Source organism: Crotalus tigris, unplaced genomic scaffold (genome assembly GCF_016545835.1).
Source record: "Crotalus tigris isolate CLP2741 ecotype Arizona unplaced genomic scaffold, ASM1654583v1 scf7180000024290.1160143, whole genome shotgun sequence".
NCBI lineage: Eukaryota > Metazoa > Chordata > Lepidosauria > Squamata > Viperidae > Crotalus > Crotalus tigris.
The window spans coordinates 1144238-1160143 of record NW_024100463.1 but is presented as its reverse complement, the minus strand read 5'-3'; the positions used below and the strand labels follow the sequence as shown (position 1 = coordinate 1160143).

Genomic DNA, 15906 nt, shown 5'->3' with positions numbered 1-15906 from the left:
AATGTGAGTGCACTCTCTTTTACACACACACACACACACACACACACAAAACACAGAGAGAGAGAGAGAGAGAGAGAGAGAGAAGCAGGGAAGCGCAATTGCCTCTCTCTGTCTCTGTCTCTCTCTGCAAAGGCAGAGGAGGCTGGGAGCCACAGGGGAAGGCTCAAAGAGCCGCATGCGGCTCCGGAGCCGCAGGTTGCCGACCTGTGGCCTAGGCAATCGAGCCATGCTTTCATTCTTCTTCTCCCCTCTACCCACAGCGTCAGGCTGCAGGCTCCTCATGCTGGATCTTCCACACTCTCCACAGTTGTTGTTAAGTTCTGGGGGTGGGGGTCTATCATGATGATATTGGGGGAGGGGGAGGTCTTCCATCGGTGGATGATTACGTGTGCTTGACAGTGGTAGCCTCCTCAGACGTTCATTAGAGACAGTGGTAGCCTCCTCAGACGTTCATTAGAGTGGTATTGGTGTTGATCGGGCGAAACTGGGGTGTCCCTGGAGTGTAGAGGGTTGGCCAAAGTTCCATCTATCTGTTCAGGATGGAGGCCAGGTATCCCGTCACGTTTACAGCTGTGCAAGCATTGTTCAGGCCGCTTATAATAATTGGCATGGTGTTTAAAATCCCATTTCCTCAATGCTTGTTGAGCTGGATGTAAGTCAATGTGACGATTAACCGCATCTTTGTTGGAATACCACGCCTCTTTCAATAGCCGGCCTCCCTTAGTGCATCCTCAGACATAATGCAAACATTCACAAAGTCAAACTGGTGGCCATGTTGTGCCATATGCATCCACAATTGAGAATGCTGCTCGCCCCTTCTTATAGCTAACTGATGTTCATTCAAGCGAGATCTTAAACGCTTAGCTGTTTCACCCACATAGTTGCCATCGCAGTTCTTGCAATTGATTTTATAGATTACTGCTGATCTATCCATGGCAGGGAGTGGGTCCTTGGGGCGAACGACTTTGGACCGTAATGTCCAAAGTCGTTATATATATATATGTTTTCTGAGGTTTTCGCGGGTATCTGTATGCAGGTCTTTGGTTGTTCGGGTTTTCTCCCGCGTAAAATTGGAAGTATCTTGGCGACGCTTCGACAAAGTCCCATTCGTCATCTTCCCGAACCCGAACAACCAAAGACCTGCATATTCCAACATGCAAAACTGTTTACATATGCAACTATATGTCTCTTCCCAATATCCTGACACCTCTATTTTGAGGAATCTGTATTTGCAGCCACAGATTACTGTTCAGAGCCTTTATGTTCCATTGGAATACATATCTTGCCCAGCTGTTTTCACCAGGATTTCACTAGCTCTACTTTCTTTCTATAGTGAATCCACTTGTCCAAAAGGACTTTCCGCTTGATCTTTTTTCCATTAACTATCCTTGTCTCACTAATTTCCAGTCTTCCCACAGCACAATGCTGGTATAAATATGAGGCAAAATTGGGTGGGGTGGGAGGAATGTACATATTGTAGAACTATTGTGAGAAAATAATTTCATGCTCTATTTACCATTCACAAGTGCTCAGTGGAGTGTTCCATTTGCATTCTCTGCAACACACATCGCAAATAAATTTGATTATTGCTGTTTGGAAGCATGAAGTCAGGTAGCATTAGCAAAATTACACACACTGGCTCTCATAATTGCTCTCTTTGTACAGCAGTGGCAAAGTCTGTCCTTGCAGAGCTGATAGCATTCCTATTGTTGGTATGATTCAGCTGATGGAAATGACTGCTTTTTTGCCCAGTCCCCAGACCAGATGTTTTGTCTTTCCAATGACAAACAAAAGGTGACAATAGCTTTTTAATACCAAACAGGGTCTACACTTATACAAAGGAGCGTGCTTGACAAATACTCTGTGAGTTAATCTTAAAACTATTCAGAAGGATCAGCCTCCCTGATGTTCAGTCCAGCTTCTAGCATGAGAAGTTCTGTTTATTCACTGGTTGGAACAAAAAGACCTGTAAAGTGGTTTCAGTTCGATCAGTTACCTGTGGCTCAAGATTGTACAACCATACTTAGAACATTCATCACACAGTCAACCAGATGTTCAGACTGGATTTGGCATATTTGTCCACCTATCAAATTCTTCCCAAGGTCCTGAGATAGGCAAATGTGGATGGGGTTATAAATATCGTCACAGAATGTAATCTGTTCTGAATAAAGGCATCTTTTGCAATTGACTGATGGTGACTTTGTCAGTGTTGATAGTGTTCAAGTGGTGCTCCAGATGTTTTGGGATAGCACCAAAGGCACCTATTACTATTGGCACTATCTTTGCTTTCCTTTGCCACAGTTGTTCTATTTGCAGGTCTTTATATGATGTAATCTTCTTTCTCTTTTATTCTGCTTATTATATTATCCTGGACTTTTTATTACCAAAATGGAAAAAGGACACTCTAAAAATTTAGCAGTGCAGTTGGGAGATTTTGGAGGGCTCACAGAGAGTGGGAGTTACATGTTTTAGGGTTATGGTTCATAAAATAAAAAATTGAAGTAATTATTGATATTTACATGGCCCACTTAGCCTCACTCGGCTGATCTCAGAAAAAAACAAAACACCAAGTAGGCTTGGATCTGGTTGTTTCTTGGATAGAAGACCACAAGGAGAGCCTATAGCTATAGAGTAGGCTGGAAGGAAACAAGAAAAATCCTAGAAGAGAGCAATGGCACATCCCTTCTATAATGTTGCCAAAAGAATGACATATTATAGTACACAAAGTCACCAGGAATAAAACTCAACTTGAGTGAGAATTAATTTTACCTCAGAACAAAAACATGCGTTTGAGAGAAGTGGGACCAATAGTGCAGCTCTGAGTTTTTTGGCTTCAAAAGATACATGAAGAATGGGTGATTTTTAATGGGGAGGAAGAGCTTATAGTGGGGGAAAAAATGGAAAAATAGAATAGTCCTTCCACTAAATTTCACTCCAAACCCATGATAACAAACACATGGATAAAGTTCTCTGAGGTGGAGATAATTTATAGGTACAAGCTCCCATTTATTGCCTTAAAGAAATAAACTCACTTAGTGGGTGAGTCCCTTATAATAAGCTATTAAAGAGGTTCAATAGGTTCAATCCCAAATAAGCTGCTCATTAAGAGAACAGATTTACCTGAGGGAAAAGGTTGCGTTTGAAAATCCTTATCAATAATGAACATTATCTGGGAAATGTGCATTTCAACCATTTATCCCACCAAGGAAGTTTGACTCGCCCTGACAACAAATCTGCATATTTTAGATTCGCCAGAGCTTGAATATGCAAATTAAAAGAATGTATTAATTATCATTAGGCCTTCCTTCACAAAAACACTAGACCTAATTAGAGAAATAATTTGGGAAAATTGAACTACATGACAGGAAAAAGAAAATAAGATTCATCAAGTTTCAATTCTCTAATTCTGTCAGCTTGTCAAAAATAGGAGTCTGTTATTAGCACTGGAAAATAGTTTCTCTCTTTCTTCCCCTTAACTATAATTTAAATCCTCTTTAAATAATTGCTTTCAAAACTTGGGAGGGTCTTCTTTTTGTTTTCAGTAGTTAAAGAGGTTATTCTAAGTATCAAAAATAAAACTATCCTAAAAAGTTTCCCTGGATGCCATTCCAGAACTGAAAGCACTTTTTTGAGACTTTGCATAATTCTATTCAGAAAGCTCAACATGGCTGCCCATATTTTCAGAATGCCCATAACATGCTTGAAAAATGCCACAGATCCTGCTTTAAAGCATGCTACCCAAGAATTTTGCATGAACAAATAATGCCTTGGATCCATAATTACCCTTCAAGAAATGGAAGGCCGTCTACCATTCACAGAAGACAGACCCAAGCCAAGATGACAGTGAAAATCCAGTCAAGTTCTAGTCTTTGTTTAAACCAGTGTTCTCCAACTTTAGCAATTTTTAACACTTGTGGACTTTTAACTCTCAGAATTCTTCAGCCAATCATGCTGGCTAATACACAGAATTTTGCCAAACTAACACTATTTAGAATCACTTTGGCTTGGTGGTTAAAGCACCAGGCTAGAAACTGACAGGCGGCGAGTTCTAGTCCCCCCCCCCCAGATATGAAAACCAGCTGGGTGACTTTGGGCCAGTCACAGGATTGTTGTTCTGAGGGAAATAGGAGGGCGTATTAGGTATGCTGGCTGCCTTGAGGTATTTATAAAAACAAGGTGGTGGTAGATAATATAGATATATATGTTTATGTACATGTATACACACACTCACATACACAACTGAATCTTCCTTTTTGAGGAGGGAGCAGCTGCTGCTCTTTATAATAAAAGGGTCTCTTCCTGCAGGCACAGAAAGAAGCATGGAAATAAAACCTTTTCCTAACACCTGAGTGAAATTTTGTCAATCTTTTATTTTCTGCAACCTATAGCAAATCATGTGATGAAATCAGTGGCTGGTTCATAAGATTCTGTCCCAGCTTGCTTTAGATTATCTTTATGCTGAAAATTTTACCATAAATAAAAAAAAAAACACAGCAATGGTGACTGTCTATGGAGATTCTCAGTCCAGTTGCCTTGTGAAAAAGCATCTTTGGGACAGCAATGATGACCTAATTCCTTTAGAAGGAAATTCCACTAACTGGAAGTTAACTGTGAAGAAATTGTCATGAATAGGCTGGGTTTTTTTTCTTCTGAAATTAAAAAAAAAAAAACACAGCACAAACAGGAAAGTAAAATATTGCATCTTCTGGAAAGGTTTCTCTAACTTGAAACAACATGATGAGTACAACCTCTATAAAGTTGTGCCCATTTTATCTCTCTTAAGGGAGTCTGAATTATAGCAAAGTCAATATCCCAAAGACATCAATGTGCACATATTTCTTTATAAGTAACAACTTTATTGTAACTTGATGTCCTGAAATGCAAAAATATTTTCAGCAACAAGGTACAAAAAGTATCTCACTGAAGTATTTCACTGTTAACATCAGGCAGATATAAAAGGCTGGATGGTTTGATGCAAGTGTCTTAACATGATAGGTAATGTGGATAATTTCCAATTAAGCACAGGCTTGAATTCTTTCAATCTTTCAATTCTAAAACAGGACTCAAAAATATACCTTCATTGGGACATATCAAAATCCAGCATAAACTAGACTACAAGAGCATGATAAACGCAACCACAACAAACACTGATAAAAATAATGTGCATCCATTTCAGAAATAGTCCACTTGCTGCAAGCAAAACAGCAAGAAAATCAACGCAACTGTACTATGTGCTGAAACTAATGAGAGTCCATAGGAAGGATTCTGATCAATCCAGTCAATAAAAATTAAATTTGGGCTACACATCAATTGGTTTAAGAAATCTTTTATAGCCTTAAAACCAAGCATGCCCCACTAGTTATCCTAATATCTTCTGTAGGAATTAGACAAAAATGTCTATCTTTGAACGTGAAGGAACTCCTTCATAATAGAGCCATCAGTGCCTTGCCAATTACTCTCAAATAGCCATTACTGATCACATTGCCATACTTAAATCAAGGAATTACAAAACAAAAGCAGCAACGCATACCTTAGCTATGCCTCATCTTAATAATCCCCTTTCTAGGATATCCAGAGCTGTTTTCAACCTGCAATTGGTTACAAGAGATAAGTGTGTCTTTAAAAAAATATTTGGCATGTCCAGTTTTTGAAATGAACAACTGTGATGAGCAGGTCAGAAACAATGTTCATGATTTCTATATCAGTCTTTCTGTCTAGATTTTTCTCCCATAACTTTCCATTTTTTTTTTCATTTCATCAGCTTGCATTTCAAAAAGCCACCGGCCACTATATGTCAGCGTGCAGTAAATGGACTGCCAAAATCTAGATGAGTTACTGAGGCTTCCTTCATTGAAAAACATCGACATAAGTAATGTAAATGGTAACTCTATCATTTTTAGCAGAAATCCAAGTCCCATGTTTCAGAAAACAAATCTTACAAAACTCATACACCATAACACAACACATGCAGGCTGCTCTCTTTGGGGTCAGGGAAAGAGGTCTGATACTGAAGGCCGATGGAGAGGAGTAGAACAGGCAAGCCAAACACAGCAGTGTGATATTTGACTTAAAAATCTGGAGATAGGGGGTGGGCTTCTCCATCCTCACAAACTTTCCAGATTTCAGCCAGTAGGTACAGAAACATGGAAAATACAGATTGTTCTTGTCAGCTCTTTTGGAAAAATGCAAACACTGAATGTGGTTCCTTGAGAAAATAAAGATGGATTAGCATATCCATAGAAAATAACTAATTTTACTCTTTGCTGTAGCCAACAAGTAAAACAATATATTACTGTAGATCAATTCATACGATTGGCTATTATGGTCATCTATGGCAACGTCTTGTAATTTTTTATAAGATGCCTTTAAACAAGTATTTCATTCTTATCACACAGTGCTTGATATTTTTGGTACAAAGTGTGCTATGAAGATTTTTAAAATGTTTAAGATGTTCTTCTTGACTGCTGTATCAAATACTATCAGAAGAAGCTGAAATGGACAATTACTCTATTAAATATTCAAGTCACTTTTATATTATAGCTGCAACATTCAAAATGCAAAGTTGCTTATATGAATATGTTGTTTACCGTGCAGCAAAATCTTCTATTATTACTGCGGGACGTTACATTCTTTTACTTTCACTGGTAAGAACACCTACCTGTACATGATCTTAATTTAGATAAACAGAAACTTCCTAGAAATATTACAAACTATAACACCTCTCTGGATAGAACACTGCTGTACCACTTTGGTTCACTGAGTAATGTTCAGGCCCATTGAAACCACAGAAGTGCATCTAAAATAGTCCTTTTAACGGCGCTTCAAGGATGCATGTTCAAATTCTGCACTGACCTTTCCTCTGAAAGAAAGAGTTGAGGGATGGGGATTTGTTTCAAGTTTTAGTATTGGTTTGGAAGTACTTTTTTTTTGCTCCCTACTGTTCTTTACATATATTCAGAATAATAATCTTTCAGAATAAATCTTTGAATTAATGCTTCCTTGCTGAAAACAGAGGGAATATCTTTTGAAAAACTAAGGAAACCTTCATTAATTGAGCATGTCAGTCAAATGGGCTACCTAAAACCTTTTATGCAAAAGCACGGGAAATTCCCTTTACTTATGATTCAATACAATTTTCCCCACAAAACAGATATATCACATCACCATTATTAAGGTAAATCCATGATAATAAAACATTTCTAATGTGCATGTTGCAGAGAAATCCCTCCAATTGTAAACAATGCTAATACACACACCAAAAGTATTGGCATTAAAGCTAAATTTTGAATAGTAACAATAATTAGAGTAATAATTAAAAATCCTTTCTCCATTACAAGCAATTGACAAGGTTGTTTATAAGATCCTTTTCACATTAGGCAGAATTTCAATACCATCCACAATGCTAATACAATAATGAAGGCTAAAAAGAGCAGGTCAGTGCTTATAAATACTGACATTTCAGACTTCTATTCTTCCTGCTAAGTGTGTGTCTGTGCAATTTCCACTAGAGAGTAGGCTTGTGCGTTCACACACTAAGGAAACAGAGCTAAGCCTATCCAAAGTGTGAAAACAGAATGGGTTCTAACATGAACATTTGAAGATATTAAGTTAAAATCAGCATCTCTAAGTCATGCGCTCCTTGTTTGCAGTAACAAAACTAAATCCCATGTGGCTGTGGGCATCTTAATGTATTTCAAAAGTTAGGCCACAAGTACTGTACCATATTTATCAAAACCAAAATATATATGTACCACACAACATACAAAAGTTACACATTAAAAGTGCATACTGAGATTCCATTTTGGCCCATTTCTGAAATCAACATTTGGTCGCTCCTAAGCATCCTCAACCTTCCATGTATTCTATTTGAGAAATAACCATTTCTTCCACAGCACATATCCCTTATATCCTCTCCGTACTAACTCTCGCTCTGGTTCAGTACAAGGTAAAAGAACAATGGATTATAAAGCAACATGGGCCAAAAAAAAAAAAACTATATATTTTTTTTCACTGATGGGCACACTCACATAGTAAGCATTTATAAATACTAGTAAAATACATTTCTGAGCCAAAACATTGCATATTTCCCTCAGTCACCTGAACCAATGAAAAATAAATTATATTCAGAGTAGTATATTGCCACCGCATGCCTGACAGCACTCTCTGAAGATAGGCAGATGCATCCTAAATATAATATTTTGGACTGGAGCGTATGTTTGCCCCCAGTTCAAGTGCTTTTAACAGGGGGCTAGTTGAAATCCAGTTACCATAAGACCAACTGATAATCTTCATTTGGGATTTTTTTTTTTAAAAAAAAGGAAAGGAGAAGAAGATTCTTTTGAAAACGCTTTTTGTTGATCAGCATTACTGCCTTATGGAGCTAGTGCAATCCTACAAAGCCGAGTCAAAAACGACAAGGCACCATTTAAAAAACAAAAAAACCAGGAAAATCACAAATGAACTAGAATAGTTGACGTTAAGGCCTTTCAGTGAACTGGAGAATTATCAGTCTGATTTAAAGCTGATTATTAAACCATATATTTATCCGTTCTTTAAAAGCTTTCTGGTTCTGTTCTGCAGAGAAGGGTCACATATTCGAGCAGATGGTTTGCAAAACCCCCTTCTGGATATGGACGAGGAGGCATTAGTTCCCGAGAGTTCATGGAAGATTTCATGACTGTTTTAGCCGTTTGCGCGGAATGCCAAACTGCGGACACTGTGCAGAGGCCAGAGCCCGAAAGGCCTCAGCAACTAAGTGGGGATGGGAGTGGATCATCGATTTCCATCCTGCGGTTTCCGTTATGTCTGTGGCTTGGCTGTAAAGAAAAAAGATGCACAAAACATAGGCTGAGAAGATTTGCAAGATACTACAGGCATGTCTACTCAAACGTCAAGCTACATTAAGATGAACAAAACATACTTCCAAGTGGAGATATCAGGAAGATAAGGAACCAAAATGAAAACACTTTTTTTTTTAATTTTAGTCAGGGATTACCAAAGCCAACTTGCATAATCAAGGCTTGCAAAAGTTACTTTTCAGTACCTGAAAGGCTGGGAAACCCTGCTTGATATTTCAGCAAATCCCTCTCTTGTTCTGAGTAGGAATTACAAAGCTATTCTATTCTATTCTATTCTATTCTATTCTATTCTATTCTATTCTATTCTATTCTATTCTATTCTATTCTATTCTATTCTATTCTATTCTATTCTATTCTATTTATTTAAAACATTTATATAGTTGCCCATCTTTCATACAATTCTGGGCGGCTCCCAATCAAAAATTAAAATATGTAAAGCCGTATTAAAACTATAAAACTAAACACATGAAAACATTAAAAGCAGCAAAAACCTGTTGCCTATCTATGCTAACGTGCCATCATCTAAGTTCCCAATGCTTAGGGGGGAAAAACAAGTCTTCAAAGCCTTACTGAAGGCTAAAAGGGAGGAGGCCTGGCAAATCTCCCATCAAATGACAATATTTAGGGGAAGGGACTAGGAGAGGGACCCCTTCTGTATTTCATTCAATACTGCATTTTATATTTGAGCTAAGATGGATTTCCCATTAATTCCAAAGCCATATTATCAATTTATGTTTAGTTGGCTTCCTGATCAAGTTTACAAAATATCCAAATATAAAATAGATATGTAACCCCACCTGGGAAAAGACTAAAATACAACAAACATAAAGTAGGAAAAATTTGTAATGAAAATATGGAGAGCACCCTTCAAGAGTTATATGTCTGATTTTAACATTGAGTCTCACTCTTTATTCCACTTCCTCTCTCTTGAAATCAAGACAACACACAGCTAGATTACAGACAATGCTTAAGTGAGATTAAACTACATACCTGTTGTTCCAGTTTTTTCCATCTTTACAGCCAAGCTGTCTAAGAACACTGCACCTGTGCATGAGAAGATACTCAAATATTATTTCTCTGAAGTATTCCCTTCAAAGGAGAAAGATTTTTCAAGGAAACAAATCGCATACCTGTTAATGAAATCTATTGCTTGTGCTTTCAACTGTTCTGCACTGTGCAAATCTGCGAGAATCAGAATGTCTGCCACATTTTCTACTGAGAGGTTACTACACAGAGCTTCTTCACACATGATCTTCAGCCGTTCAAGTGCATACTGACCAGAGGGGAAAAATGGTTTGTGCATATTCGATGCTGCTTCAGTCAGAAAAGCAGACATCTCTAATATACAAATGCCTGATTGAAACTATGAAATTATTAATCCCTCACAACGAACTATATGAATGATAGAGGATGTATTGCTCTATTCTCAATGAACTGGCATTAGGAACAATAATTCCCAGGGCTACATATCTGGCAAGTATATCAATCCATTATTAGTTATTAAAGCATGTTAATTCTCCAAATTTGAAACACCAATAAAAATATTAATCCCATCTATAAATTTTATTTTTCTAGTCTGCTAATGTGAGACCATAGAAAGAGGAATTTATGGCAATAGGAGGTCTGAAAAATTCTTCCTTCTTTCTAAATAGACAACTATATGTCTGGGTGGTTATTCACCTTGGTTCTCCAAAACACTGCCTAAAATAATGGATAACAGTTTTTCACTAATAGTATAAAACATGTTTACATAATTTCTGTATCTTTTTTTACTCAGTGTATTGGTAGCATTCCTGACTGTAGGAAAATGTTAAAACATACTCTTTCTACATTTTGTTAAAACAAATAGTAAAGCCCTTCTATAGTTTTTCTTTACTTACTTTATCTGCTGCCGCCAACAAGCTGTCAGCCATTTTGTCAAGATTTGGAGCCTTGCCTGTATAAATGAATCTCATCATCTCTTTAAATACATCAGGATCTACATCATTTATTTCTACGCAATTCTGTTACACAAATCAGAAAAAAATTGTTATAATTTTGAATTAAAGCATTATAAACCACTTAACCTAAAGCAATGCGGCTACAAAACACATTAGGTCTCCATTATACTTGTTGATAACTTTAACTAAACCTATTGTCAAGCTCCTTCAATCTCAGGCAGTGACATTTTTTCTATGAAATCCAATAGAACTCTAGAAGTTGTTACAGTGCTCCATTTGGATTCAAATAAAAAAATCAAAGAAGTAAAAAAAATAAATGAGTCAAAAGAACTAGAGCTTATTTGCAAAATCCTCATACTCCTCTTCCTACCTTACAGGTGGTTCCAACATTGCACTTTCTATACTTTCAAATCTGTTTCAGGCTTCGAGCAAAGTGCTGGCTTTAAATTTAAAGAATGTTATAAGACAATTGCCGCTGAAGGCTTGACAATGCCTGGCCAAAGAAATGAGTAAAAAATAAAAAACCCGCGATAGTACCAGCTGAGGTCCTTTGGGAAAGCAGTTCATTAGAGGCAACAATACAGAGGGACTATGAAAACAATTTTATTCTTGTGGAGCAATTATTTCTTCATAACCAAGTAGGAGTCAGGATATCCCAAAGATGCTCTTCCAAAAGCAACTGAAAAGTATTGGTTTTTTTTCCTTGAAAATGTTTCGCTTCTCATCCAAGAAGCTTCTTCAGAACTGAAGAAGGTCCTTGGATGAGAAGCAAAACGTTTTTAAGGAAAAAACCCAAGTTGCCTCTTGAAAAGCACCTTTGGGATAACCATGGCCTGGATGATTGACTTTCCATAGACAGGGGTCAGGATAGTTTTGACAGACAACCCATGCTTTCCATATCCTAGATTGGCATATTCAATCCAGAAAAGCCAATCTTATACAATATCCTCCAAGGCTCTACATGTGATCTATTAGCCTACCTGCAAATGAATACCACAATATCCCCAAAGCACTTTTATTTTATTCTACAGGTCACATTTTTGCAACACTTCCTACAGTATTATATTTTTAAATGTTTTGTTCAAATAAATTGTGAAATACTATTTGGCCCATAAGGTTTTTTTAAATTAACCCAAGCCCCCCGACCTCTGAGTTACCAGTCCGTGGCCTGTTAGGAATTGGGCCATGCAAGCAGTGGGTAAGCGAGCGAAGCTTCATCTGTTCATGCGTGAGATCTAGGTTGCCCTGTCCCCTGGTCCTTGGAAAACTATTTTTCTTCCAAAACTGGTCCCTGGTGCCAGACAGGTTAGGGCCTGCTGATTTAACTGACTGATTGGTTTCTGTCACCCTATGCTGATTCAAAGGTAAGGTGCTTTGGGACATCATTCCACAGAAATGAAAGCAGCACTCCGCTCACCTTTTTGCTTTCCTCCATTTCATGTTCAAACATGGCATTAAAAACAGGTGAACGAGCTGTGGGAAGAGACCTGCATGTTAATAATAGTTCAAGATTGTAACAAAAACTATGAAACAAGACAGAAGTAAAACATACCTGCAAGGATAGATTTATGAGCTTTGAACTCTTGCCCTCCTATATAAAAGCTGCAATCTGTGAATCTTGAGGTTTCCCAGAGGTTGCCTAAATCTTCAGCTAGTCGACATTCGGGTACTTTTAAGGTGTTTGTACTGGACAGTCCTGATATATTTACTGAGTCTTGGACCACGCTTACCTAATCAAAACAGTAAATAATGCATCAATCACTATATGATTAGGCTCTCATAAGGCAATAATGCATACATTAGGCAACTCCCAAAATCATGATATTTAGCTAGGAAAATAAAATACACCAAAAACCAATGCGATAAATACAACTCAACATGTATTGTACTATCAGCACATTAAATAAAAGCAAGAGATGAACATTTCTAACAGGTTGTTCTTTGAAATCTGGTCCTAATGAAACCTAACAACAATTATACACAATATAATTGTTTTATCTTGTATCACAGAATTTCCCCAACCTTTCCGGCTTTATGGACCGGCGTGAGAGTGGGGATGGTTTTGCCGGAGTGGCAGGCAAATGTGCATATGCGCGCAGCTCCACTTGTGCAAGCAGCTTGCACCCGTGCCCACCTCTTATGTAAAGGGAGCATGCATGCAAGCACTTGCCCGCTGTTCACACAAAGGAGGATGGACGCATGTTCAACGCCGCTTTGGGCAGCCCGTTTTTGAATAGTTCACAGCCCGTTAGTGGCCCGTAGGTTGGAGACCCCTGTTGTATCAGATTCAAAGCCAGAATGGAACTGAAAGTATTTAAGTATAAATTAAGCGTAAGTTAGAAATCAAGTTTCTAGAATAGATATTTTTATAAGACAGACCAGACAGGGTTGTGCAACTGAAGAGTAGGAAACCTATAGTTGCTGAATTACATCGTCCAGCAGCTCTGATCAACATAGAAGGATGCTGGGCTAGAATTCCTGTCCCAGCTAATGTCTTATTATACTGTATGCAGATGAAGCAAGGTATTTTAAGTTAATACAAGACAAAAGGAGTTGTCAAGCACCCAAAATGTGATCATGTGACCTTGGGAAGAGGTGGGGCAACAGTCATAACTTCAAAGATGGGTGTAAGTAACTTGTTGTAACTTCGAACGGTCATTAAGTGGTAATAAGCCAAAAATTACCTGCATGCATGTGCATTCAGATTTCCATCAAATGCACACATTTACACACATCTGTGCACACACAAAGCCTCTCTGCCTTCAATAATCTGCATTCATTTGAGTTGTTGGAAATGAAAATTAATGCTCTTCTTCTGGGGTCCCTGCTATTCTCCTCCCCACAATTTGCCAAAGTTGCAATAGAAACCAGATTGTCAAGAAGACCCAGCAACATAGAACCATCTCAATAGTGAAAATGAGGAGCTATAGACCTTCCCTATTGGTAATCCTCACTTAATGGGGACTAGCAACTTCATTGCTAAATGACACAGTTGTAAAGTATGAGTCATGTAACTGCACCGACCTACAGTAGTTGCAGCAGTTCTGGCTGTCTTCATTAAGTGAATCCTGTGTGATTGTTAAATGCAACTCACATGATTACCAGTTGCAACCTCCTACCAGCTTTCCCATTAACTTTGCTTGTCAGAAGCTCACAATGAAGGTTGCAAACAATGATTACATAAGTGCAGGATGCTGCAATCAATGTAATTGTTAAGTTGGTTGCCAAGTTTCCAAGTTACAATCATGTGACCATGGGGATGCTGCGACACACACAAATATGAGGACTGGTCATAAGTCTCCTTGTTTAGCACTGTAGTAACTTTGAACAGTTGCTGAACAAGTCATCATTAAGTGAGGACTACTTGTATTTTAAAACTAAGTATGTTCAGTTTGCAAGCAATAACTGAAGCGCCTAAAGGAGTTAAGAAAACAAAGAGCAAGACTGGATGCTCCTGAATCAATGCATCAAAACCACTGCAATACAACAGACTTTATCTGATGCACGCACATTAAACATTTGCTTCTAACAAGATTGGTTGGCAGCAGAACTCTTTTGATTCAGGAATATTTTATAACATGAGAATCCTTTCAGATTCAGGCTTGTTACACCCACTTGTCAATGCAATAATTGTATTCATAACAAATGCATCACGCAGCTAATTTAGCCTGTCTGTCTAACTAAAATAAGATGCAGTACATTTGTACCATTTAGTCTCAAGGGCCACATTTCCATTATTCTTCATGCACAATATAATGGCACATAATTAACTTGTAAGCTTGCCAAGAAATTTTTGCACATGTTTCTTGTAAATACAAAGATCAAAGCAAACTTATTAGCAGTTACAGCATCTATCATCTTCCTAAGCCACTAATCAGTCCACGGCAGCAGAGATAACCACCCAAAGTATATTTAACACTCACCATACTAAGATCATAACCTTTTTCACTAGTTTCCATTTAGAAACACCACAAACAGTCTTTCTGGTTTTACTAAGACATTTTAGGTTACTGACCTAATTAACAGTGATTTATTGATTTAAGCCAAGGATTTATTTTATCAGAGCATCTGATTTAATTTTAAATTAATTGTTAAGAAAAATTGCTTTAATTTGTAATATTGTTAACAGATTTAAATCTGAAGAATGTCAGAAGAATTTTTAAATATCTAATGTCATGGCGGCATCATCAATGTAATGAAAAAACACAACTGTTTCGAGAAAAGCAATTTTGTTAGTTTCACTGAGCAATTACTAATTCTAACACATCAAACTTGTGATTTAGAAATTCCATCTTCTTAAAACTTATTCCACAACTGTTCCTGTCTGTTTTCTTGGTAGGTAAGCTAATCAAGAAAGATCCAGGATCACCATGATCATCACACAGTATTCATTATGGAATCAATTATTTTGCCTTTCAAGACTTTGCATCCAAAGTTCTGGTCAGTTCTGGTCAATTAGAAGCATGCAAACATTATATAGTCTCATGAGGATGGAGTGGAAGTTGGAATACTCCTGTGATTGATTGACAGACAGATGGACAAACATCATAGAAGTATTCCTCAGGCTTTTTTTCATTTTGTGCTAAATAGCAATGTGTCTAATGGGCAACTTATTTATAGAAAATGGATCTTACATCAAATACATAAGAAAACCATTAAGCTCAAACCTTTGATCAGGGTGTTTCTTTAATATGAAGGGATAAACTTAACATTTAAAGCTCTCCTCATTTCTCATTCATAGCCATGGAAACCAATATTCTATTTTAAAAAGCACAGATTGATTACCTACCTCACAAAATAGCGTAAGTTTATCATCTGGTAAAAGACCATTAGTTTCCTCAAGTAAAAAGTCTCTTCGAATGAATTTTTTAAAACCCCAGTCCTTGCCTTGAACAAATCGATATGCTCTTTGGCTTTCTAGTAGTAAATAAATAAAACAGGAGTACATTCAATTAAAAGACATTTTAAAATAATTACAGATGAGAAATGAAATCCAAGGTTCCTACTGAGTTGAAGTCATTATATTATTAATAGCAATCTATGTATCCATGAATACATTTTGGGCTGAAAAACTGCCTCACTTTCTGTGCATTGGACATAGTTTAATA

At 37.4% G+C, this 15906-nt stretch overlaps 1 protein-coding gene across 1 annotated transcript in view; it reads right to left on the bottom strand.

The window, feature by feature from the left end:
• Nucleotides 1-4835: 4835 nt before the first annotated feature.
• SPOPL (speckle type BTB/POZ protein like) overlaps nucleotides 4836-15906 on the bottom strand; it is a 51069-nt gene continuing 39998 nt past the window's right edge. The window contains exons 5-11 of the mRNA XM_039323968.1: nucleotides 15588-15715; nucleotides 12351-12528; nucleotides 12216-12271; nucleotides 10739-10861; nucleotides 9989-10131; nucleotides 9849-9902; nucleotides 4836-8816 (exon numbers count right to left, since the gene is read on the bottom strand). Coding sequence (XP_039179902.1) covers nucleotides 8672-8816; nucleotides 9849-9902; nucleotides 9989-10131; nucleotides 10739-10861; nucleotides 12216-12271; nucleotides 12351-12528; nucleotides 15588-15715 — 827 coding nt within the window. The 3' untranslated portion in view covers nucleotides 4836-8671. The remainder of the gene's footprint in view (nucleotides 8817-9848; nucleotides 9903-9988; nucleotides 10132-10738; nucleotides 10862-12215; nucleotides 12272-12350; nucleotides 12529-15587; nucleotides 15716-15906) is intronic.